Here is a 27448-nt window from a genome sequence, read left to right as displayed (position 1 = left end):
TGTAGGTCTCTTATGAAACCCTTCCTCTGCATTTCTGTAGCATTGTCTCAAGACTGAAAGACAATGGTGAGCCATTCTAGGAATGGAATTAACACTGGTTGTTGTTTATGCCACCTCTGTAGTATCTGATCATATCACTTCTGTTTGTTGTTTTGCCCAATGTCCTGATATAAATCCCTGATATAAAATAAAATTGTATGTCATTTCAACCTCTACATAATCAGTTTTGTGAATCATTTTTTGTGATAAAATTATTTTAGAACAATTTAGACCAAACATTCAGTCTGCATTGATTGCTGGAAAAAAAACATATGACAATGGGCAGGGAAAAAAACCCAAACTATTAAGGAACCAGAGAGATCTCTGAACCCTATGAATGGACGTTAATCATACTGTACTCTCTGTCTCCCTTTTTTCTAATCTCATGTCTTTCTTTTCTTTATCTCTCTCTGTCTCTATCTCTCCGTCTTATTCATCCCGCCCCTCTTTCTTGCTTTTTCTCCTCCTCTCCGCTGCTTGGTAAACTCAAACATTTCCTGTACCAGTGCTGACCTCTAGTGCCCGTGCTCTGTACACTTTATTGTGGAGAGACAAAGGATTGTTCATGAATGAATGAAAAAATTAACGAATGAGAGAAAAAATAACCCACCTGAAATTAAACCACACAAATAAATTAATCCGAGTCTATAGACATGCATCAGTCTGTCTCTCACTGGGAGAGTAATTGACTGAATGATTTGAAGATGAAAGAATGACTGAATAGTCAGTGTATGCAGTATACCGCAAAATAATACTTTACAGGGTGATTGAATTAATTAATTGTATACCTTAATGAATGATCGCATTGCTCGATGAATGCATGGAAAAAGGTAAAAATGAACAAACACCAACTATTTCAGTTACAGTATTGTTACTATACTACACAACCTAAACCAACACATACAATGATGGAAAATTATCTGTAATAGTGTAAGTGTAAGTTGAAGATTACCTAAAAACAGTTATTTTATTTCAAGTTCAAACAAGCTTGTTTGGCAGGAATGTGTTACAATATTGGAAAAACAACACAATGGACACGCAATACAACAAATTCAAAATATTATACATTTAAATTGTGCATGAACTGTGCAGTGTAATACAACACACATACATAATTCATATAAATTATGGAGATCCTTGTTACAGATAATGTGTGTGCTAAAAAGCAATCAGGCAAATTGTTTAGCCCACCACACAGATACATAAACTTAAAAGATGGGCTTAGAAGAGAAAACATCTATTTCCTCCGTTTTATTCCTTAACAATTTTATGAACATTTAACTATGAATATAATGTTAAATCAATTGAATTCCTTGATTTCTAGGAACATGTTTATCAACATGTCAGAAATGTTTTAATTAATTATTATGTATTAGATAGATAGATAGATAGATAGATAGATAGATACTTTATTGATCCCCAAGGGGAAATTCAAGGTCTATTATATATATTATGTATATTTCATTACAGAATGTCATGACACTGTTGTTTGTGAGACACTTCTGCAGGCTCTGGTGCTCCTCCAGGCTTAGTAGATCATGTGATCTGACACAAGTCCACTGTGGACTTATGGCACCTGAACCCAGGATAGAGGGGCTCAGTGAATGTGGAGTAGAACGTGTGCAGGTGAGTGAGTGTGTCGGAGGAGACGCTGTAGAAGGACAGGGCACCTGCGGGCCAGTCCAGGAACACACCTACTCTTTTGGAGCAGGGGGGTGGATTAAGTATCTCAGTCTCCTTATTATTGTGGCGGGCAAAGTGAATGAAACCATGGTGTGAAGTGCCAACTCCGGTAATAGTGTCAACAATTTCCCCACAGAAATTCACAGTCCATGACTTGTCATCATCTCCAAGACTGCAGTTAGAACCATTCCCTTTTCTCTGGATGTTTTTGTACGTCATTCCTATCGAAGCCATATGACCAGTCCACTTAGCCTCCCAATAGCAGCGTCCAGACAGACCCTCTTGACACAGCACCTGACAGCAGTAGGAGTCCAACTTGTCATGGTGTTTAAAACTTTTCTTATTCAAAGCGAGGAAGATATTTCTGGTGGCCGTGCTTGGGTCCAGTGTGAGCTCACAGGCATCTACAGATAACAGGAGAGGAGAATGGAGAAAATGAGGTGTAAAAGTGAATGCAAACATATAATGGTTGTGTCAGCTCAATGCATGGGACACAAATTAGATTCACTGAAAATGAATTCCTGCAAAGACACACCATTTCCGTAAATACTATGGGCAGAAATACATCAACGTGTGTGTGTGTGTGTGTGTGCGTGTGCGTGCATTGCAGGTGTCTGCTTGATGAGCACAACCACATTTTATGAAAAGTCTGTTGAAGCCTGTTGATCAATCCAGCAAAAGAAAGTGAATGCTCTACTGAAGCACAGCAAGGTGCTTAATTAAGGGGTAGTGTTCTTAAACCACCTACGCATACAACAGGGTAGCTCACACTACACCTTTATATTGGATTGCAAAAGTAGTTTACTACATAAAGTCAGTGCTATTTGAATGGCCTAACAGTTCAGTGTCCAGTTCAAAAACAATAACCCTTGATTGTTACTCTCACAGCTCCAAAATCAATTTGGGGGAAAAAGGCTCCACATAATAACAACAGGCGGGTGCTGAGAGAGTGTGCATATGGCCCATGGGCATGCTCAATTTGGGCATTTCTTAAGCTTGCAGGATCAACTGCAAGCTAACTCAAAACCCATTAATTATATTTGAAGTACAATAGCAAAGGAATACACTATGTAACTGTGCGTGCATGCATGTTTGCATCTTCATTGTTTGGTGTATTTTTGCATGTAAAAGCTTCATCTTCCAATTGGCTGAAATTGTGGTACTATATTTAGAAGTACAATGAGGCTACCCTGTCAGTTTATCTTACCATGGGCAAGTTAAAAATAATACAACAAAATTTGACAGCCTATTTTATAACCACGCAGTAGAAACCAGACTCTACCACCAACATCTTTGCAAGCACAATTTTGTTGCTTCAGCTCTGCCATTAAAAATGAGTTTGTCTTACACCGAATAGAGTAGCCTAAATGTTTCCCAGCCAATGTAGTGCAATGAAGGGCCAAAGCCCATCTCTTCTTAGATTTAATTGGACACACATATCATGTTTGTCAGATCCATTGAATAGAACTGAACTTGCATGTACATGTATATGAGTGGCCAGAAGGAAGTTCTACTGTGAGCTCCACAAATGCTCTGGAAAATGTAGCTTCTGTAAAAGATACTGCACTACAGTACATGGTCAAAAAACAGCTGAGCTATTGAAAAGCTATCTGCTTCAGAAAATAGCTACACTACCACCAAGCTACTGAGAAATGTAGTTAAGCTAGTAGCTTCGCTACAAGTAATAAGCTACTGCCCATCACTGGTGCTCACAGAGTAGGCATAACATGTTCGACTTCTCACTGGAAGACAGTTGACAAATATGTCATACATTCCAGATCCATTCCAATCTGCACCTGAGTCTACTTGACAAATCGGATGGACCAGATTCAAAATGTTGTTTAATTCGTCTGATTATGGACTAAAATCGGGTCAAGATCATATAGTTTCTGATGGGATAACTCAGCACCAATCAAAGGTGTGGTGCGTGTTACAGTTTCAAATCTGTTTTGGGACCAAGACCTTGAAGCAGCAAAGACAAAGTAATGTACGTGTTGCGGTCACATGCTGTTGCAAAATATATGTGTTGATTCAGCAATGCAAATACAAAGAACAAATAAATCATTCGAGTATTAAAGTCGGTGACTCACATTTTCTTATTCCTGGTTTACTCCTAAACTCTCCTCCATGGTCATACCTGAAGAAAGATGAAAGAAAATTATTTTTTTGTTTTTGTAGATCAACAGAGAGAGAGAGAGAGATAGAGAGAGAGAGAGAGAGAGAGAGAGAGAGAAACATTACTGTGCCAGGTTTGACCATGCACAGTTGAATGCAGACACAGCTACACAGGCGTATGCATGCACAGAGGGATGACTGGAAAACAATAATAACCCTTAAAGGTGTGGTTTTTTTTAACATTCTAACATAAGATTCCGTTCCGCAACAATTGAAGATTCTAAAATTCTATGTTGAATTCAATGAACCCAGATATTCTTTCGAACGTTCATTTTCCAACATTCCTATCACACCGGTGTGACAGCACACCTTTTAGGGATAATAGCCAGTCTCCACGTGTCTCCAAGTGTCAACTACAGCAGAAAAATGGATGAAGACTAGCGTGTCATCTAAGTAAACACCCAGCACTTACTTGAAAGTCTCTAGTTTACAATTGGGATCATTCAGTCTTTCTGTGAGCTCTCTGACACCTGACTCTCCTGGGTGATTGCAGCTGAGGTCCAGATGTTTCAGGTAGGAAGGGTTTGATTTGAGGGCAGAGGCCAAGAGAGAACAGCCCTTGTGTGTGATCACACAAAGAGACAACCTGAAACCAGAGATCAACAATTCATAATAGCTGCCCATAATAACCCCTACCAAATAGATTTACAGTAAGATCATTATCAATAATAATAATTAAGCTAATCATTTTAAAAGACAATACTATCATTCTAACTCTGCATGAAGTACGAGTACAAATAATTCCCTGAAGGTACTAGCTAGACGCGTAGTTCCAATTTGCATGAAGCAAAAATGCATTCTAAGGGAAAAGAGAATTATTGAATTATATATTCAGTCAGAAGGGAAGTGCCTCAGTCAAAAATAACAACATGCCCAGTATATATTATATACTGCATCAGGCTGGGCAATGTGCTACTCTGTGTTATGAATGGTTTATAACTGACCTCAGTGTCTCAAGCTTGCAATGTGATTCCCACAGTCCAAGACAGAGCAGGTCTATTCCTTCATCCCCCAGATCATTCTCACTCAAGTCCAGTTTTTTGAAATGGGAAGGAGTCCTTTGCAGCACTGAAGCCATCATTTCACAACTTGCTTTGGAGAGGTGACATCGATTTAGCCTGTTTAAAAAAATACAGTTGAAGTACAGGGACTAAAGATGAAAATTAGCTTGAAAAGCTAAATCGGGTGTATTTACATGTCTTATGCATCCTAATACATTGTCATAATATGTTATTATTCTGTCATTATCAGTCACATATTCTGACAGTATATTTGGAGTATATAAACTCCCTATTTTGAGCGATACTATATACCAGTAACCTTACAATACCAACTGGATGTTTATTAAGGATTTACCAAGAATACATGACCTATTGATTAAGAACAAGAAATTGTTCAATACATCCTAATAAATGCGAAATGATGTTTAATACAAACCTTGTTGAGCACTAATAAACACATATGTTAGTTGTATTAATGGTTAACATGTGTTGAGCAAATTAAAGTGTTACCAAAATGACATTTAAATGGTCATAATTGATAATTTTATGTAATGAGACATTGGCAATATGTTCACTGAATGAGGGGACAGCTGAAATATTGTGATCAGCCAATTCTGATTTGTTACATGCCACATGACTGACCTCAGTGTCTCCAGCTTGCATTGTGGTTCTCTTAGTCCCACACAGAGCAGCTCCACTCCTTCATCCTGTAGGTCATTGTCACTCATGTCCAGTTCTCTGAGATGGGATGTCGATACTCGCAGAACAGAATCCAACAGTTCACAGCTCTCATGAGAGAGGTGACAACGGTTTAGCCTATTCACAAAAATATAAAAAACATAAAGAAATAAAGAATGAACTGCATTATATCATCTCTTTATCTCAGATTATTGATTGATTAATTGATTGATTTTATGATATTTTTACACTTTACTTAAAGCAAGCAAAGACATGCTATGTCACATTAGAAATGATTTTAAGGTATCTGTCAGGATCCTGCAGGGACTAACTAACTTTGTGCCACCCTGGTGGCCATTTTGTATATTGTCCTGTGTTTGTTTGCTTTGGCTGTTCCCCATGTGCTTTGTGTTTACCTGTCTGTCATCTTTCTTTGTCCCTGCCCATCTCCTTATATGGTCTGCACTTCCTGTCTCGTTAGTTTCCCTCCATTTCTGCTTGCACCTGTTCCCCATTAATGTCTTGTTGGTCTCGTCCAGTCCTCTGTCTTTCTGTTAATTAGTCTGTGTATTTCTACCCCCCTGTTCCTCTGTCCTTGTCAGTGCGTCTCTGTTCGTCCTGTCTGAGTACTTTTGTTAGTTTGTTAGTTGTAGAGCCACAACTAAGTGTGTTTGTCTAAACTGGAAGAGACTTGCACTTGGGTCCTCCAGCCAAAACCTGACAGTATCATTCCATCTTGTGAAATCACTAAGCATAAGTTGTTATAATGCATACCCAGATAGCAATTTCCTTTGGGCCGGATCCGTATAAAAGCCTTTAGATCCGCCTGTAGCGGACATACGGTATCTGACTGAGGGCCAGATCTGCTCCTGATAGAGGTTTCAGCTCTGCTAGCAATGCTGTTTTATCACCGGTTTACAGATTTGTCCCAGGTCCGATTTCCGCAACTCAACTGGAAGTCAGGAGATGCGATTAAAATACAAAACACTGATTTGGCCCACACCTGGATTACGGATATGAGCCGAAGGACCATTTTTTCACAGCAGACCCAGGTGGTAATGATATTAATTAAGGTGCTGATTCTAAATTGACTGTCCTTTCCCTACTTCATTGTCAACTGGCTGCTATAGAAAAAAAAGGTATTTTGGAATGGCACAAATTTAGAAACCATGGGGGTGCACTATGTTCCCATGGCCACTTCATTTCTACAGTAAGACTGGAAAAGAAGATATAGTTGGCTTAATATTGATCATATGCTCGTTTCATTATTTTTATTATTACCTAGCAGTGGTAAAAGTAGTCAATTGTTGTTTGTGTCAGATCTAACAGTGCAGTAACAGACAACCCCATATTCTTGCCACGCATTAAGAAGCAGTAACGTTAATCAAGGATCTTTGGTTTGCTCACTATCAATCTTTTGACATGATTTGCCAGCCTAGGGTTGGACTAGGATGCAGCCCAACTTTTCAGGGTAAGCTATCTGCTTTTTATCTCTGTTGGTTTATTCAGAGACAGCAAGCAGCCGAGCGATTGATAACTTCACTGTAAGGTTATATGCTATTATTTTCCAGCAATATATACTAGCTTAGCTTGAGCAAAACAGCCATCACAATAACTATTTTGGGAATACAGTGATGACGCTAACAGGATCACTGATGATAAAAAACGAGTTTAATTGTGACTTAGCCTATTTTCAAAAAGGAATAAATGGCTGATGTTTATTTTGTGTTGTTTCAGATTGACCATGAAGATGACTGAGGAAAACAGCCTAAATATCGATGGGAACAGTGGAATTAACATGATTTAAACTTTGTCTGGGATTGCACTTCTACAGCCAGGTTGTTGAATAAAAATAATAAGACACTTATGTGTAACGTCCCCCCCCCCGCCTATTGTGTTTGTAGCCTAGTTTATGTTTATTAGTTGAGCTGTTGGGAAAACGTTACAAACTTTAGCCTGGGTGAACCTATAACGAACCTGATTTTTCAGGATAATTAATTACCAATCACATTTCACATGTCAAATAAAGCTGGCGATTTGATAAACGGGTCCATATCAGGTCCATTATGCAGATCCGTGCCGGACGTTATGGTAGGTGTGGCCCAGTTCCGTCCCAGTGTATTTTTGCTATCTGGGTAGTGTCCAGGATGCGTAGTTATGAGTAGGTAGGGTCGGAGGTATAATACAATATACATTGGTCCACAATGATATAATCTGGTATAATCATTAGTTATAATGCATTAAAACTGCTTGGTTCTCAATACCAATTTCAAGTTTTTGCCTGAAATTGCACAGCACCTGCTTCAGAGGCCACTGTTTCCACCTAGTTTGGCCTATAATCAAATGCTTGACCTCTTTGGAAAGCTGAGACACGTTTGTGCCACAATTGTAAACCAATCAGAAAATCCAGGGGAGATAAGTTCTCATTGACTGCTGAACTTTCCCACTGACGGTAAATGATGCTAGGCTTCGGGCTTCTACACACAGTTGCGTTCCGTCAATGCATGCCAGTGGGTGTTCCCGACGGTAGCTATGCAAATGACTTAAGGTATAACCTTAATTTGATTGGCTGGTGCCGTCCGTCGATTTGGCTTGATTGGCCGGTGCCGTCCGTCGGTGCAGCAACAGATGAACTTCTCAACACGAGCGACTGGAGCAACGCGACGCAATGGACCCACAATTCAGTTCGGCAACGGATGACGTAGGCCCATGTAAAGTGAATGGGATGCGTCTCCAGCACTGCAACGCACACAACTGTGTAGGAGCCATTTCTGACTGAGCTAGCTCATTGTCCCCACCCTGGACTTCAGCAGCCAATGAGAACTTATCTCCCCTGAATTTTCTGATTGGTTGACAATTGTGGCACAAATGTAATGCTTTCTACAGTAGCGGACAGGTGAAGTTGAACGAGCGTGAGAGAGATCTCCAGAGGGAGCGGAGGAACAGTATGTGAGCGCATAAAACTGAGTGAAACTAAATGAAAGGGGGCTGCTGTTGCCTTGTTGCACATACATATTGATCTTAGCAAACATGCAAAAAGGAGCACAGAATAGATTCCTTTTTGCTCAAATACAAGATTTTTGTGCTCGAGTTAAATTTTTCCTCAAAATATAATTTGTGTGCTTGCTCAAAAAATTATTCTGTGGTCAAATTGTTCTACAGCTTGCTCATAAAAGAGGCACAAATGTAACTCCATAGATTTCATGATAAATTATAGTGGAATGGAATCCACTATCTTGAAATCTACTGGCTTCTTCTTCTTCTTCTTCTTCTTATTATAACCTTTTCTTTTTATCTTTTCAAGAATGAATGCGACTCTAACCGCTTAACGTACAGACATGTTGAAATAACCGTTCTGAAGGTCTGGAGTGGGGCAATAGAGCTGTTGTTTCAGATTTTTAAAAAAGTTTATACTTTTTGAGAAATAGGGGATTAAAAATGTTAAAAAGCTCATTTCCCCCCCATAGACTTGAATGGCTGTGATGTCATAATGGCCTAAAGCCAGTTGCGCTCGTTAAGCTCCCAGAGTAGTTCACGGGCTAATCAGAACACTGGCACAGGTGTCACCAGTAAATCCAACTGTCTCAGCTTCTAATGCATACATTGTGGCGCTCCCCAAAACTACACATCCTGTGTTTCCCGTGTGTCAAAATAAAAGTCACAGCCATATCTCATGCTTTGCGCATTATATCTCCAGAACGGCTTGACGCATATGCTTCACATTTGGTACGTGTTTGTATGGACTCAAAGATGAAGTGAGTTGATGTTGGAAGTCAAAGGTCAAGTCCATGAATACTCTGAGCGCGATATCTCAAGAATGCCTTGACATATATGCCTGAAATTTCGTATGAGTGTTTGTATGGACTCAAAGATGAAGTGAATTGATGTTAGAGGTCAAAGGTCAAATGTCAAATGTCAAGGTCAAAAACACCTTGACACACAAGGTTTTTTGGTACGATGGTTTGTATGAACTCAAAGATTAAGTGATTCAATGTTTTTTTTTCCCCAGGAATCTCCCCACCAACATTAAGCCAGCAGCTTTCCATCCACTATTGTAATTCCTCTGGCATTACATTTCTAGTTATTCATGTGTTTACATTTGGTAATAATAAACTACTGAACAAATGCTTTACTACTGAAGTTATGTTAAGTAAGCATTGACAAGTATAAGGGTGTCACTTTACTTCAGGGTACACAAAAGTGATAAGTAAAGGTGATTTCATGATGGATTCACCATGTGTTGACATACACACCCATCTACTGTACACATGCCTCTGCATTGTAAAATCCTACCCCGGGGTCTCTAAAGTCCCTGAGGAGATTTATTCATTGCACAGGACTGTCTACTGGCTGGCAAACAGTAGGCCTATGTATGAAATCTGAATAATATTGAATTGCCAATAAAATAAGTGAGGTATTCACCAAAAGTAACACTGACATAATCTCTACTTCATTATGAATTCATCATAGGCTCAGTATGTAAATATTATGAGTTATGAATTAGTTTACTGCTTGCACCTTATAAATTCATCATGAATTAATAATTAATTCATCATGAGTTCAGTATGTAAACATTTCACTACTCGCACATATTAATTGTACCCTTAGTAATATACATGTAACTATTTAAGAAATGGGGAATTCATCATTTATAACAAAGGAAAACACACTGATAACATCTAGCAAATAAGACTCTATTAATGAGGGAAAGCACATTTGTTAGCATAATAGTAATTTGAGAGAATGCACATAGCTGACCTCAGTGTCTCCAGCTTGCATTGTGGGTCTCTTAGTCCCACACAGAGCAGCTCCACTCCTTCATCCAGCAGGTCATTGTCACTCATATCCAGTTCTCTGATATTAGATGCTATCCCTTGCAGCACTGATGCCAATAGTTCACAGCTTGCTTTAGATAGGCAACACCGATTTAGCCTATGGAGATTAAACTTTGTATCACTGTATTATCCCTTATCTCAAATGTTGAATATAGCATGTTAAATATGACACTTGTATTTATGTTGATACAGACAGAACCATACTTAGCAATAAAATGGAAGCATCTCTTTCATCTAATATGTCAGAAAACAATCCTATAATGATCAAAGGTGACATTTCTTATTATTCTATACTCACCAAACTCTCCTAGAAACTTTGACTACAGAGAGCATTCTGTGGAGCCCTGCTTCTGATCTAAGGTATTTCTTCAGATCAAACTCCTCCAAGTCTTCAGCTGATATCAGCAGCAGGTAGGCCAGAGCTGAGCACTGGGCTGGAGTCAGGTTCTTCTCCTCTTCTGAGTTTATGTGCCTGAGTAAAAAGGCAATCACTATATTTTATAAAATTTCTGACCATTCAAAACGCCTATTTTTGTTAGCCTCTTATCAAAACATTAAGATTTACACTGAAAAATGCTATTGAAAATCGTCTCCGAAATAGACCTGGTAAAATGTTTTTAACATTTTAGTCACTGTTCCACATCAATGCTCTTTGGAAATTTGGAATTGCAACTATAACAACAAAGTGGCAACTATAGTGTAGTCAGTAGTCAGACAATCTGATGTATGTAGTCTCTCATTTTGCCAAGTGGTGTAAACATGATAATTTGTAGTTATATGCCATGTTTACTAAAGTACTAGCCATCTCTACTTCACGTTTTGGAGATATTTGCCTCCGCGTCGTCCCTTAATGCTGTATAACGGAACACATTATCCATAAGCCATTATCCTTTACTTAACATATTGAAGTTGACCAACTTATCAACAAACAAATTGACATAATTACCCGATGATCTCCTCCGCCAGTGAACTGTCCCCAAGCTCATTTAAACAGTGGAAGAGTTTAATGAGCTGTTCTAGTGAGACGTCCTCTTTGATCTTCTCCTTGATGTATTGAACTGTTTTCTCAGTGCTTACTTCTCTGGTAGCTAACTGTGGCAGCACTACATCCAGTGGGGGCTGGATTTCAGGCTCCAACATTGGAGCCAGGCCAAGAAGGAAGCACAGGAATAGGTCCAATTGTCCAATCTTGCTCTGCAAGGCCTTTTCCACAGCAAACTCATAAAGGTGAAACCTTGATGGTGTGGACAACCAGCTGATCTTCTCACTCACAGTCTTAAGAAGAGGATTTTCCCCATGACCACTTTCATGAAGAACATAAAGAGCAGCAAGGAATTCTTGTACACTGAGGTGCACAAAGCTAAAGGTGTTCTCTCCAGTTATGCCATTTTCCATTTTCAAGATCTCTGTGAACACTCTAGCATCAAAAGCTCCAGATTTCACATCAAGATCACATGCTATCAAGTCTTTCTCGAAAAACATCAGGGTGCCTTTCTCCAGATGTCTAAATGCCAGTTTCCCAAGTTTAATAAGGAGCTGTCCTTTTTCCAGTGCACTCCAGTGAAGGTTTTTTATCTGAAGAACACTGAATGATGCGTACATTTCAGTCAAAGTTTTGGGTGGCTCCTCTTTGTTCTGATCTTCCAGTATCTCTTCCAGCACGTTGGCTACAATGTGGCAGAATAGTGGTATCTGACACATGACATGAAGGCTTCTTTTGTTGTTGACATATTCAATGACTCTGTTGGCCTTTTCTGGATTCCTGATGCTCTTCTGGAGGAACTCGATTTTCTGGGGGTCATGGAATCCACGCACCTCTGTCTTCATGTTGAAGTACTCACATGGGATCAGACTGGCAGCTGCTGGTCTGGCTGTGACCCAGATGAGCGCAGAAGGTTGGAGGATACCTTTGATAAGACTCGAGATGAGGATGTCCACGGAAGACTTCTCATTAGGGTCACAAATGCACCTATTAATGTCTAGCTGGAGTTTGCTTTCGTTGAGGCTGTCAAAGACAAAAAGCATTTTGCTTTCACTGAATTCAGGGAGGTTTCTCAAATCTTCGAGTTCAGGGTAGAACCCAAGAATAAGATCAAAAAGGCTGTAGCATTTTTTTCTCCTTAAGTTCAGCTCTCGGAATGGAAGAAGAAAAACAAAGTCTATGTCTTGATTTGTTTTTCTCTCAGCCCAGTCCATGACAAACTTCTGCACTGCAACGGTTTTCCCTACGCCAGCAGTTCCCAATGTCAAAACTCGTGTGGCAGATGTGGCAGCAAACATTTTCTCCAAGTCAATTTGCTTAGCTTTAGAGCTTGGCCCTGTTCCAAAGTCTTCTCTCATATGGCTTTCTTCGATACGAACGTCAATATAAGTATCTTGTAATCTGTAATCTCCAGACTCTTGATGTACGACAGGAAATCTGTTTTTCAGGTGCTCCTGAAGCTTTTGTATTAGTGATGATTTCTTCCTTGTTGCTGCATGTGCTTCATCATAATCTAAAGACAACAAACATAAGATATAATGTGATGAAATGGGTGATTATCAAGCAAATATCAAGTGAATATTAAATATCAACTGAAATATAATGTAAACTATTTGATAGTCGTTTTTCCTTACTGTTGTTTTTGTGTATTGCATCTGCTACCTTATGATTTTCAAAATTTAGCACTATAGCAGTATATATTTTTGCCCTTTTTATGATAGGACAGTGAAGAGACAGACAGGAAGCAAGTAGGAGAGAGAGATGGGATGGGATTGGGGAATGACCCGAGTCAGACTAGAGCCAGGTAGAACTGCTAATTAGCTAGTCAAATCGTCTGTGCTAAGTACACCCACAAAATAAATACATGGCTTGACTTTTAATATCTGAAAAGCTTTCCCCCTCTTTTCAGCCAATAATATAGTTAACGCTGCCACTGTTTTTTTTTTTTAAAAGGGTGCCTGATATGAGCTCACTTCCGGCCACATTGCCTGCCCCCCCCCCCCCCCCCTCGTCTTGGAACAACATACTTTTGTATCCACCAGTAATGTGGACATATTAGCTTGGGAGTGAGCACATGCATTTTAAAAGGTTGTGGCAGCTAATTAAGAGGCTATCTGGTTGAAGCTAACCTTCTGACCCTCGCTCTGGGAGCAACAAATAATGAATACATATTTCCTCCCATACACAAGCAAGTGGCTCATGATCAGAGACTGTACTGTATACTTACATCTCTCTAGATCTCTCTCCAAGTCCTCTGTCAACTGATGGTTGTTCATCTTCCGCAAGATGGTCAGCGTGATGCTCCCCGCGTCCGTGCCGTACACCTTCACCATCAAGTCCACGGCGTCGTCTGTGTCGGCCTTCTCCAGCTTTCCCCATGCGACTCTGCCCTGGTCCCGCAGGTAGTGCTTAAACCTCTTAAACTCTGCTCCTGTGAGGTTGTCCAGAGTGTTCCTCAGGACTTCTTCCAGGTTTGTGGTCATTGTATGGTTTATTGGTCCACTACTAACTGGATGCTTTGGGGTAAGGTTTCAAAAATGCATTTTAATATGCAAATATTTATCATTGTAATAAAAAATCATACTTTCTAAATTTCACAGGGAAACCTCTCTCTCTCTCTCTCTCTCTCTCCCTGTGTGTGTGTAAGTTTGTATGAAATATGTAAATATGCCATAGCATAACTGAGTCATGAAGTTCAACATCTAAACCCCGACATATTTTACTCTTTTTTATATACTAGGCCTAGCTTGATACAAGTTACTTCCTTTTTTTACTGAAGTATCAAGTGTTAGCCTATAACTTTTCACATTTGACTCATGTAAGGGTACGTTCAGACAAACGGTGGGTTTCCACACAGCGAAACACCTCGTGAATTTTGGCCAGCGAAATTTCGCCTCAGGGGTGTGACGGCAAAACCGCTAACCTTTTGACTGCAGTGCCTAGCCAGTGGTGGCAAACGAGCTAATTAGGCTAATCAGCTAGTTCAAAAGTTTACTTAATGAAGATATACAGGGGTCTTTATGCCTCGACTAAGTTGTTTGTTGCCAATAAACAACAATTCATGTTCATAGAAACAACAAGGTCAATAAGATATTAAGAAAATAATATATTTCATACATGTGTTGCAGCATGTAGCCTAGCTGTCTCCTAGGTTTACAATGAAGTCCAATATCCAAACACACTAGCAGTTGGGCTGTCGGCTAGCTGAAAAGTTTGAGGGCTTAAAGGATAATTCCGGTATTTAGCACTTTGAGTCCCTTTTCTGGTTTGTTTTGGATGAACTAGAGTGGACACCGAGTCAGAAAAGTCGAGAAAGGACCAATCCTCAAAATGTTGGTGTCCACCACTCTAGTTCATCCAAAACAAACCAGAAAAGGGACTCAAAGTGCTAAATACCGGAATTATCCTTTAAACGAACATATGGGTCATTCTATAATTCGGGGTACATTTCAAGTTTAGAGAGAAACCAAAAAAAATGTAATGAGTTTTTATCATTAAACTTTTTTATAGTCATAGAACACACTTCAAAGTTAATATGACAAGTATTTGCTGAGCTTAAACCTTCAAGTATTTATTTGAAAAAAATATGTAATAACAGAAAAATCTGTCAACTCTGTTAGAGACAAACTCAGTAAATTATATATATTTAGCAAATGTGATACATTTTTAAATTATGCCTTCCCTAAGAGAACTTTTGTCTCTACAGTCACTGTAGCAACTTTGAATTTGATAAGATTGCTATTTTTTGTCCTGATATAAAAAAAAAACAACACATTCCACTGGCAAGTTTCAAGAGGTGCATATTTTCTAAAAAAGGTAGCTTTTACATATATAATTTAAAAAAAGAAATCATGTGGTAAAAATATTAGTAACACATCTTCTGATATACATTTGAAAAAAACAAACAAACATATTTAGTCATCATTTTAAGAGCAAAATCTTAAATTAACAGAGTTGACACTCTCATTAAATGCTATTGAAAACAGAGTTGACAGCACATCATTGTCAACTCTGTTATCATTAATCTATGCAGAATTAACAGAGTTGACGATAACAGAGTTTACATTTCCCATCATTTTGTGACTTAGCTCCACATCCTAACCTCAAACTAGTTACTGCATATGTATAAAACCAGAATTTCATGGCTTTTAATCATATTATCGGTTTTTAAAAATTGAGTGAGAGTTTCACTCCAATTACGCAATAACAGAGTTGACGAATAATTAATCTACTGTTGGTGTAGCCTATCCTCAACATTTTTGTTCAAATTAATGAGAGAAGAAGCTTAAAATATCTCACTGCCTTTCCAAAGTTTCAGAGGAATTGACATCTCTCTGTGTAGGCATCATGCTTCATATCATGGCCGGGTCTAGAATAGAACTGGGAGGGGCAATGTCCCCCCAAATATTTCTTCTGCCCCACCTAATTGGTCAATTTTATTTGACAGCTATTGAATCTACCAATCACACTTTTCTAATTTGCCCCGGCTAAATTTTGAGGCTGCTGATTTGCTGGTTGGATAGTATAAATATCGGAGCAGCAGCGTTCCCCCACTATTCCACACTGTGTGAATAGCACTTGCTGTTTCATACTTCAGTATTAGAGGGTTATATTTCCATACTAGATATATAGATTCTTGTTACTGGTTTAAATAAAGACCTTTAACTGTAGTGTTAGTGTGTATAATTCTCGTTTTGAAGGTTCGTTTTTAGCTAATGAGCATGTTAGCTTTCTAAGGCGATCTAGCCAGTTAGTTTGTTAACATTGGCCATTCCTATAAGCAGGGTGGGAATTTTGTGGCGGCCATGTTGTTGCCTTTTTGAAAATCGGAGGTTCACAGGACACGGTGGCCTTGGTGCTCCATTCTTTCCATATTCTGCTTTGCGTCTGACAAGCTATTTTTATTTAGCCTATCAAATTAAGCTTAGCATTCACAGCGCAAATTTTATGCAGTGGAGAAAGTGACAGCGCATGGCAAGAAAGCAAGTACGTCCAAATTCACCCACTCTTTGCTGAACTACTCCTCAAGTAGCCTACTCGTCACACAGATATCACATGTATCACATCACACGAAAGAGCTTTTTCTCAGCTTTTAAACGATGTTAGCCACTAGTTGTTGTGGTAAACGGTTTGTGAGAAAAGTAACTTTAATTTAATCATATTACATTCTGCACCCATCTCCCTACCCATTCATCTCGGTGGAATACTTTACAAACTTTTCCCTCAACACATGACAAACCATATATCAGAAGAAACAGCAGACCTTAACCAAACACAAAGGTGTAACGCATTCCCCTGTACAGTTAGCCATTCCAGAGTAATCCGGTTTTACATTTGCAGCAATGTCTTAATGCATGTCTCCAACTTTGGGCTTCAGGTTTCACAGTGTGTTTAAATTGTTCAATACATGATTTCATAACAGGCCAAATACAAAATAAATGTTACAAATATCGCCTAGATATCTGTAAATATTAAAATCAGCTCACTAAGAGTTTGTCAAAGTAGCCTTAATGATCACAAAATGGTACACATGCTTGTAGACTATTTGAGTTTCTTAAAGCTGAACTGCTTAAATTGTTCAATAGGCTACATGATTTCATAACAGGCCAAATAGAAAATAAATGTTAAATATAGCCTAGATATCTGTTAATATTAAAATCAGTTCTATGATTTACAGTTCTATGTAATATGTCATGTTTCATGTTCTGTTTCATACCTTGATGCAGGTCTACTGCTGTGAATAGGCTAAATATAACTTTTATCATTTTTATGTAGCTTATAGCCTCCTATATAGTTATAGTTGGCCTTGGTGCCCTGACGTGTGGCCTTTGTGCCCAGCACCAAATATGCTCAACTGAAGGCCAGGTGGCCTGCCCCTAAAATTATGAAATTCCAATCATATTCCTTCATATTCAAAGTCTGTGTGGATTTTAAGCAGTTTTATAACAAGAACTTTGAGTCGGACCAAAACTATAAATATTTGTTTTAACTTAAATCTTGCATATAGAAAATAGACATTGTATATAACTGATGTTACAGTTAGTAAATTAATCTTCAAAAATATATTGTTACTTGATAACATCATGCTAGTCAAGTTGAATGCATGACTTGTAGTCGGAGACAGTCAATAATATGGGGTATTTACAGCGAAGCGGCGGTCATATAGGTTTAGTCAGATTTTTTTTTCTTTTTTCTTTTTCGCATGCCCAAATTTCCGTCAAGGATTCCCGGGACACTGAAAGACCGGGGTAGACGAAACTTGGTGGGCATGTAACCCCATATGGATAGCATGGAACCATCGTTTTTTAGTTTTCGCTGTAGCCCCCGCTGGACTGCACCCCGAAGGAGGGGGTAGGGCAGACACAGTTTTCTGTGAATATCTCGAGAACCGTGGGTTTAGGAGGACCATTTTTTTTTGTATGTTGATCTCAAGGGGCCATGTCAACCCATTCCATAACCACTCATTTCATGTATAAGCCACCTAGTTAAACACAAAAAGTAAAAATGAGGTGTTATAATCGCAGGTATCTGTGACCTAACATAGTCAAAACTGCACAAAATTGCAAGTGTAGGATCATTATGACACCCTCTGAATGCACACCAAGTTTAAATTGAATTCCGTTCATGGGGGCCACACAATAAATGAATTTATGTTACTATACATCAACTGGCCTGTAGGTGGCCTGAGACAGTTTTCTGTGAATATCTCGAGAACCGTGGGGCCTAGGAGGTCCACCTTTTTTGTATGTTGGTCTTAAGGGGCATGTCAACCCATCCCATTACCACTTATTTCATGTATAGTGCCACCTAGTTAAAATTAAAAAAGCAAAAATTAGGTGTTTTCACCACAATATCTCTGGCTGACATGGTCAAAACTGCACAAAATTGAAAGTGTAGGATCATTATGACACCCTCGAATGCATGCCAAGTTTTGTGAACTTTTCGTTCATGGGGGCCCTTACAATAAAATAAATTACATTTAGTGACCGTTACACCAACAAGGATTCCCGGGACACTGAAAGGCGGGGTACCACCTAAACTTGGTGGGCATGTAACCCCACATGGATAGCATGGAACCATCGGTTTTCGTTTTGATCTGTAGCCCCCGCTGTACTGGACCCCGAAAAGGAGGGTAGGGCAGACACAGTTTTCTGTGAATATCTTGAGAACCGTGGGGCCTAGGATGACCAATTTTTTCCGTATGTTTGCCTCCAGGGGTCATGTTAACCCATTCCATGTGCACACATGTGCATAAACAGATACACACGCACACACATACATTTACAGTAATCATACATTATGACACATACTCACACAGTAGACATATGTGCGCATGCATGCACATGCACAAACACACATACGCAGGCCAACACACAAGCACACATACACACACACACACACACACACACACACATAAACATAAACTTGTACACGCACACATGCACACAATTCAAGAATTTCTCAGAATTATGAACAGGCAAGATGGGGGTGGGGTTGTATAAAATGAATTTTACATGTGAAATCTATGAACTAATCATGTTTTGGTACTTGAGAATTGAGTGTGGATAATGCAATTTAGTGAGACAATTAGAATCATATAGGCCTTTCAGCGTGATTTATTTTTGTGGAAAAAATGTGCTGGACTGGGCGGTGGTCATATTTTGTACCGCTCTGCGGTACATCTAGTTTAGTTAATATTTTGTGGATAAGGGTCTAAAAGCAATGTTATTGGTAAGGATGTTTTAGCACAACTGTTCAAAATTGATTCCATAAAGATTTATTTGTTTGATAATAGGCTATACATCTTTACCATGGAGAGGGGAGATGTACCCCGAATTAGGCTATATGACCCATGGTCTATTTGGTGCCTTAACTCGTGTGGCATAGGCAACCGCAATTCGTGACGTATTTTTCTGACAAAAGAAGTTAGGGTAGCCTACGTTCAGACTAAGCGTCTTTTTCGCAGCTGCCGGGGTCCGTTTTACATATGGAGTAGGCTACAGTAGACAGCGTTTTCAAAAAAGTCGTCGGCTTCTTTTAAAACGCGACCGCAACCGTCTTTCTGCAGCTCAGAAGTTGAGAAATATCAACTTCTCGCGGAAAAACGCCATAGGGTACGTTCAGAGTTACTGTACGTACACACCGCCACCGACTTGAGCTTCCAAAGAAGCTCTGGTCGCTCTGTCAAGGACGCTTGTCAAAAAAGTCCAGGGAAGCTTTGGACGCTTTGGCATAGACAGCGCTTTGGCCGCTCTGACGTGACAGCATTTTACGTTCCATCGTGTACTTTATTCTATTCGATTGGTTGCTGGTCGTTGGACGCTGAACCGCATCATAGATCATTACCGCATCATTAAGTGTCTTTTTCTCAGCTGCCGGCGTCGGTTTTACATTATAACCCTATGGAGTAGACCGTGTTTTCAAAAAAGTCGTCGGCTTCTTTTAAAACGCGACTGCAACCGTCTTTTTCTGCAGCTCAGAAGTTGAGAAATGTTCAACTTCTAGCGGAAAAACGCCATACGTCATGCTGTCTTTTTTACAGATGACCAATCACAAGCATTACCGAGACCTGTGGTTTCCCATGACAACCAAGTAAAAAATGGAGAAGGTGACAGAACACCGGTCGAGAGACTCATTTTAGTGTCTGAGCATAGGGAATTGTTTGACATGACTTAACAACGTTACCATAACATACCAAAAGCAATAGCCAACGTGAGTTTTCTCTTCCGCGACATTTTGTACCCACGTAACGTTAGTCACTTTGTTTATCGCAAAAAGACGCTACCGGCTGCTTTTTGGAACAAGAACGCTGGCAGATTTTTTTTTCAAACTGAAAAAGCGGTCTGCATAACTTCCTTTGTCAGAAAAAGACGCTATCTGAACGTACCCATAGGCTACATGCTGTCTTTTTTACAACTGACCAATCACAAGCGGATTACCGAGACTGTGGTTTCCCATGACAAGTAAAAAATGAAGAAGGTGACAAAACACTGGTCGAGAGAGACTCGTTTGTGTCTGAGCATAGGGAATTGTTTGACATGACATGACATGGCTTTTTGGAACAAGAACGCTGAAAAAGCGGTCAGCATAACTTCTTTTGTCAGAAAACGACCGGTGCAGACCGCTTTTTCAGTTGCCAGCATTCTTGTTTTTTTTTTTTTTTTGCGATAGGCAAAGTGGTTAACGGTAAATTCTTGTTCCAATCTGCCAGCATTCTTGTTCCAATTTGCCAGCATTCTTGTTTTTTTTGCGATAGGCAAAGTGACTAACGGTAAATAGGCCTATCGCGGAAGAAATAGTTGTGGTTGACTATTGCTTTTGGTAGGCCTGTTGTTATGGTAGGCTAAAGTTGTGACGTTACTAAATATATCAACATCTTTGCCATGATCCTTACCTCAACACCAGCCACTTCTCAAATGTTCTAGAGGACACAATAATTCCTGATGATTAGGATATATAACGACCACAAGTGAGGAAGAACAAAAACGGGAAGTATTTCCCTCCTGGCTGCAGCTTGCAGATCGGGGCTGGGCTCAGTGTGGGGCTTCTCGATATCAGAGCCCGTCTACGGAGAGCCTTGTATCGAAATTGGTTGCAGTTCCATTAGAATTTCACTGGGGGTGATCGCGGGTTGCTGGGGCCGGGGAGCGCTGATTGAATGGGGTCTATGGAGCTAGACGGCTAAATGTATCTCTTTCACCTGCTTGTCGTTGAACAATCGCAGATTTTATTGTAGTTTATGAAAGTTCAATATGGATTTTAGATCTAAAGACTTATGCCCTTTTCATTTTTTACAGGTTGGGTCGTTGTTGCCTATAACACGCTAGCATTGTGCTAATGAATGACGTCATTGACATATTTTAAAGGATTTTTAGAACAATAACGTGACTTTAAAAAATATAATAATCAACAATGTGTATTTTCTTTGTCTCCCCTGTCGAATGCAACATTCAAATTACTAGACAAAAAATATATATCCAGAGAAAAGTGGATATTAAGGGGTACAGCTCCATAGACCTCCATGCATTCTCCGCTCGCCTGCGAGCGCCCTCACGTGGAATCTGAGGAGGAACTGCAACCAGCCGAGAAACCAAAAGTAACCAGACTGTGCCAATTCTCTTCCTAGACATTCTCTGCTGATATTTCAAAATACAGTTTTTCTCAGTCGCTTTGGTGCTTTTTTCAGATCAGAATGAAAATTCTCATAACTATTAGTTCAACCTCCACAACATTTAGTCATTTGTGCACATCATAGTAGCAATTTCCCCTTCCTCTGAACAAATTGCAAATACTTTTGGACATGTATCAGTTGCTTTCATACAATTCTCTGCTGTTTTTTAACATTATCATTTGCTTATGTCATGTCAGTCAAAATGAACTGTACTTATGAATGCTGAATAGTTGTTCCCAATAAAACTAATAGTCTTCATTTCATTGCTTGAGTCATTACATACAAAATTGTTGAACTAGTTATCAAATTCTGTCACAATGCTGTAGAATTGCAAAGAGCATACAGTAAAATGTGCGTATTCAGTGTCTTGTACTCACTTACTCACCTAACTACAGCAATGTGTAACTTTACTGTAGTTTTTAAATGGCTGTGCAAGTGCTGTATAGTGCTGTCTTGAGCATGTTCAGGTAGTGTCACCGAAGTTCTGACCTTTTTTTTTTGCATTGGAAAACACTGAGAGAACTGTCATAATGAAAACATGACAAAGCCATTTGACTATCTTGTTCATAAACGATGGTGTCAAGACTTCTAATTTTGATGACACTGACAGTTTCATTGACATGAATACGTGCTTTTGAGGAATGGACTATCCATTTTGAGCAAGTGACGTGCTTTTGCAGGTCATCCACTAGGTTTTGCAGTTTGCACTAATTGTTTTGAGAAATGCACTAACTGCTGTGCAAATGTTAATAGTGATGTGAGAAAAGCACCAAAGCGACTGAGAAAAACTGTAAATGTAAACACTGATTGGCTTTTACAAGAAAGGTGGGACCAAGGTGGTTTAACCATTGATGTACTTGGATGACATCATACCCCTTCAAATTTCCCACCCCAGTTGATGAGCTAGGACAGGGATTCCCAAACTGGTAGGCTATGTGTACCACCGGTGGTACACGAGTTGCTTCTAGGGGGTACGCAAGATGAAAAGGGCTATGTCGTAAAGGTGTTAAAAATGAACTTTTTAAATCTTATGTAATTAATTCATAAATGTATAAATAATTTCAAATCGGGTTATGATATGGAAACATGAAATGAAAGGAAATCATTTGTAAGTAGGCTATGTTTTCATTAAAAATAGGGTGGCTTATTACTGTAAACATGATGCCTGGAATGTGCCAATATATATATAATGTGCTGCTTTTTAATGTGTCGGATGGTGGGGTACGCCAGCTTAGTCAGGATGTAGAAGGTGGTCTGTGGGGGAAAAAGTTTGGAACCGCTGAACTAGGGCAACTGCAGAAACACTCTCGATTCTGCTATGATTTCTCTCTATTTTTCATATATTTACAGCATTTAAAAATTACTGAACGCAAATATGGTCTGTTTTTACCATTTAAGTATTATTTCAATACGATTTTTGCCTTTTTATTCAATAAATTAGGTATGCTGCCAAATGGCAACATTGTGCAACAATGGAACAATGAGTCAGTGGATGAGTGGATACTAATACTGAATATCTTTGTATGAACTAGACAAACATACAGATAACTAAATGTATGGATGCACAGATATATAGTCAGATAGATGGAGAGAAAAACACTTTTGGAAAAATACACTTATTTGTTTAGAAAACTAGATGTACCACATAGCGGTACAAAATATGACCGCCGCTCTGTCCTCCACATTCCCTCCGCAGAAATAAATCACGCTTGGCAATTGGTCTAAATCTCCTACTCCTGCAACTCATGTAAGTAAGTGTGTGTGGGTGTGTGTTTGTGTGAGTGTGTGTGTGTGTTTGCTTCTGTGTGCATGTCTACTCCCTTGTGAGTGTGTGTGTGTGTGCGCGTGTTCATGCATGTGTTTGTGTACAGTTTATGAATGTAGGGGGTGTGCGTGTGTGTGTGTGTGTGTGTGGGGGGAGTGTTGTGTGTGTGTGGGTGTAATGGTGTGTGTGTGTCAGTCAGTGTGCATACTAAACTGTAGCGACAGTACTCCGTTACCCTGCCCTCCACTCCAGGAAGCGTGCCTATGTGCTTCACGCACATTCCTCACACATCCACCAGCTGTTCTTTTCCCATTTCAGGGTGCACCACACACTGCTGCTTCACCCATCTCTGGGGTCCCTCACACAGGGGTCAACCTGGGGGTCTCTCATACCATATGAGTCATACGGCTCACACATTGGCACGCCTCCGATGGCCTCACAGTAAGCCATCTCACCTTTGACACCATGTAGCAAAGGGAGAGAGCACTCACCCCACCTGACCTTGAGCCAGGGTGTCCGGGGTACTAAACCTGTAGCCAGGCTCATTGGTATGCCAATCAGAGCACATATTCCACCATAACGGTAGAATGTAACATAGACGGTACTCCATCACAAAGTTGCCCTTGTTCCACCAAGCAGCACGCGCCTGGACCACACTGACCACTGGCCAGATTTAACACCAGTGAAAAGGAGGTGCAAATATCATTAGGGTGACCTGATATAAGTGCAAGGTCTACCTCTGATTTTACAGTGAGAAGAACTGCTTTCACACTGAGTAACATGCTTACAAACAATAAAATGCATACAAACAATTTTTTTTAAATGTTAATTTGAAAAAGCCTGTGATAGGAGAGACGAAGTGATGACATCACCAAGTCTCGACTCCCCCTCCCCCCATTTTACTTTCCCTCGTTTTGTAGTCTTGCAGTCCTCTCTCTAAACTCCGAATAACAATGTACCTATTTCCTGTGTCCGTAAATACCGAATGTAAGTTACCTACCATACTTCATCATTAAGCCACCGAAATGTTATCTTGTTAACTTGTTGTATATTGTACGTTTGCGTAGTTTAAAGCCATATCCTGTTCTTGTGGCTGGCTAGTCTAGTTAATTAACATGTTAGCTTACCACTTCACCTACTTAATCATCATTTTCCATGTGTTGAAGTATCCTAGTAATGTCTGTTAACATTAACTGTGTTGCATTAATATGCTTAATAACGTAGCAATTGCAAGTTAATCATTTAGTACCTTATATTCACTTGCAGTCTGGTCATTCCTTATACACTGGCGCCATCTAGTGACAATTCATTATAACTGTAATGGTAATCGGAAATCTCATGAACAACATTAATTAATGGCTGTGTTAGTAATCCATGTTTATTCCTTATTTCATTTCAGAAACCACACACACAATCACATACATATATTGAATGAATCAAATGGACACATACAAAACATTATTTGTCAACTCAAGTTAGCCTATGAAACTGTGAAGATTAGAGAAGATAAACAGTGGATCTGTGTCCGTGAATTCTCTGACTGGAAATCGCAATCCATATCTTGCCACTCTGTCAAAACCTTTTATCCTGGAGTTCCAAGCTATGTCACAGTAATTTAAACTCATTTGAAGTGATAAAAAGGACTAACATTGTTTTAAATGATCGTATCATAATGTGTGCAGTAGAAGTATATATTTTGTTATTGTTGAGAAATCTTATTGACTTTAAACTATGACACCCAAAGCTGTTAGCATGCGCGATAGTTCACCTTCTGCAAATAGGGAGGGATGGAGGGAGTGATTGAACAGTACGTACATTGTATGTGTGTAAACTAGCCTACCCCCGGATGAGTTAAATGCAGAGGACACATTTCGTTCAGGACAAATGTAGTAACTTAACCTAACCCATGCATTGCCCATGTTATAGATTCGCTTTGAGACTAGAACGCGGGATGTAGAAATTCTCATGTCATGATTAAATGACCTAAGATCGTTGGTCCTATCCACACCTACAGTATACATAGGCTACATCTCCACTAAGGGTGTGACGATTTCGATTTTATTTCGAAATCGATCGAAAATACATCTCAATCTCGAACTTCGAATTTAAAAATAGAATCGACGATGCAGCCACACCCCCAATGTCACGTCCAGCATATATGCCAAGACGCACAAACACACACGCACGTGCTGAACTGCAGCGTCAACACTCCTCTAATCCATAGTTCGAATTACAGGGGGTTACTGGGGGGTACTATACCCCCAAAGAGACAGAAATATTAGTTTTGGGGGGGTCAGATAATTTTTCTGATATTGTGAAAAAATATCATTACAGTTACAATACAAGTCAACTCCTAGTTTTACTGTAGGAACATTTTAATGTAAAGCGATTTCAGACACCCCTATTGTGGACCGTACCATTTTAAACCACCGTGGCGCTGGAAGCAACTGAGATAGAGAACGACTTCAACTTCTCAAGCAATACAAGTGTCAACGTTGAATGACAAAACGCTAGTTAAATTCCTCCAGTAGGCTAAATTCAGTTTGCTGCTGATGTGCATGGGTAAAATGTAAGTTGCTAGCTGACGTCTAGCTTGTTGAGGATTTTACTACCTTCATTTATAAACGTGTTTTGTTCTTTCATAGCTCATGTCACGTCTTCATACATTGAATTACTGGCTACTTACCTGCTCCTTACCCACTGAGGCTAGTAAAGTGGACATTGGTTAGTTACCATTACCAAGGTTAGTTAGCAAGATAGGCTAATTCTCTAATTAAATCAAGCTTTACAGTGTGGTGAGGTAAAATCGATTGTCATTTCCAAGGAGATGAACTCCATAGCCTAGGTGTCCATTCTCATTTTATCTTGAATAAATTGCCTTGTGCTTTTTTGAAATTACTTTGGCACAGATCCTGTGTTTTTATATTAGCCTACCGGGCACAAGAGGGTCTGATGTAGCTAAGCCTATGTTATAACATCAGAGAAACTTTGAATTTCCCCTTGGGGATCAATAAAGTATCTATCTATCTATCTATCTATCTATCTATCTAAACCTGTGGAAACATAAAAGTAGCCTAGGCTAAATATTATGTGCTAGTATTTTAATTTGTTTTTAATTGGTTGGTATTGTTTTTACATTCTATTATTTCATATTTTTAGTTTGATAAATGTAGTTTCATCTGTGAACCCTGATACTATCTTAATGAAACTAGGATTTTATTTTATTCAAAGAGACACTATGAGGAGAAGGAAAGGGCACACAGACATCAGGCACTTTTTTGGTGCTAAAAGAGTAAGCAGGAAATATTAACACTAAGATCTACAACCAATTAAAGATCTACAACCAATTAAAGTGCAGGTGCAGTTAGGTTTTATACACTGTTCATATGTGTTAAGGAAAGGGGGGCCAGCAGACAGGAGAGGCACAGGATATAACCGTAAACAGGCTGCAGGGAGATGACAGGATATATAAGAACAATGAGATATTCTGTAGCCTACTGATTATCAGTTTGTTTAGACCTTGTTTAGACCTTGTATGTGTTGCACAACACATGTTGCACTTGGTGATCACGGTGGGGATTGATATGGTAGTGGACCATGATGGTCATAGAAGAAGTGAAGGAGCATACCCCCCAATTATGGTGGGGTAATTCGCACTCTGCTCTAATCCCCTCTTGCTACTTTGAAAGTATTCATTTATTCACGTCAATTAAAACTAACTTAGTCTACTCAACTTGCAAGTGAAAAGGTGATCTAGTTACAGTCCAAAGTTACTTTAAGGCTTAAAATGCACATTGATAAGTACATATTCCATGAACACTAACCGTGGGTCTCTTCGAAGTGTGCTGAAACAATCAAATTCTGTGTTGTTTCATTTCACTATGTTCAGGTCTCTGTTTTAGCTTAATGTTAGTTCTGTTTACATTACAACCTCGCGGTTGGAACGGTTTCAAAATAAAAAGCGGTTTCAAAATAAAAGCCCCCTGAAACAGAAAAGGAAAAGGCCAAAAAGAGTACATAACATATAAGATCTAAAATCGAATCGAATCGTGACTTTAAAATCGAAAATTTCATCGAATCGAGGATTTGAAGAATCGTGACACCCCTAATCTCCACACA

At 39.4% G+C, this 27448-nt stretch overlaps 1 protein-coding gene across 1 annotated transcript; it reads right to left on the bottom strand.

The window, feature by feature from the left end:
• Positions 1-965: 965 nt before the first annotated feature.
• On the bottom strand, positions 966-20928 carry LOC125298486 (NACHT, LRR and PYD domains-containing protein 12-like). Its single transcript, XM_048249233.1, has 10 exons — positions 20788-20928; positions 13621-13909; positions 11358-12906; positions 10710-10883; positions 10335-10508; positions 5541-5714; positions 4842-5015; positions 4310-4483; positions 3813-3859; positions 966-2126 (listed from the first exon to the last, which is right to left on the bottom strand). The coding sequence occupies exons 2-10, from the start codon at positions 13874-13876 to the stop codon at positions 1576-1578; spliced, it is 3273 nt and encodes a 1090-aa protein (XP_048105190.1). The 5' UTR covers positions 13877-13909; positions 20788-20928; the 3' UTR covers positions 966-1575.
• Between the last annotated feature and the right edge of the window lie 6520 nt (positions 20929-27448).

Source organism: Alosa alosa, chromosome 7, assembly GCF_017589495.1.
Source record: "Alosa alosa isolate M-15738 ecotype Scorff River chromosome 7, AALO_Geno_1.1, whole genome shotgun sequence".
In the NCBI taxonomy this organism is placed as follows: domain Eukaryota; kingdom Metazoa; phylum Chordata; class Actinopteri; order Clupeiformes; family Clupeidae; genus Alosa; species Alosa alosa.
This window is presented reverse-complemented; position numbering and strand designations above follow the sequence as displayed.

Excerpts from the sequence above, each read along its gene's own strand:
- LOC125298486 (XM_048249233.1), bottom strand. The coding sequence starts at position 13,876 with ATGACCACAAACCTGGAAGAAGTCCTGAGGAACACTCTGGACAACCTC. Across the intron at positions 12,907-13,620 it reads GGAGAGAGATCTAGAGAGAT|ATTATGATGAAGCACATGCA; the intron begins GTAAGTATACAG and ends TGTTGTCTTTAG. Across the intron at positions 3,860-4,309 it reads TGTAAACTAGAGACTTTCAA|GTATGACCATGGAGGAGAGT; the intron begins GTAAGTGCTGGG and ends ATCTTTCTTCAG.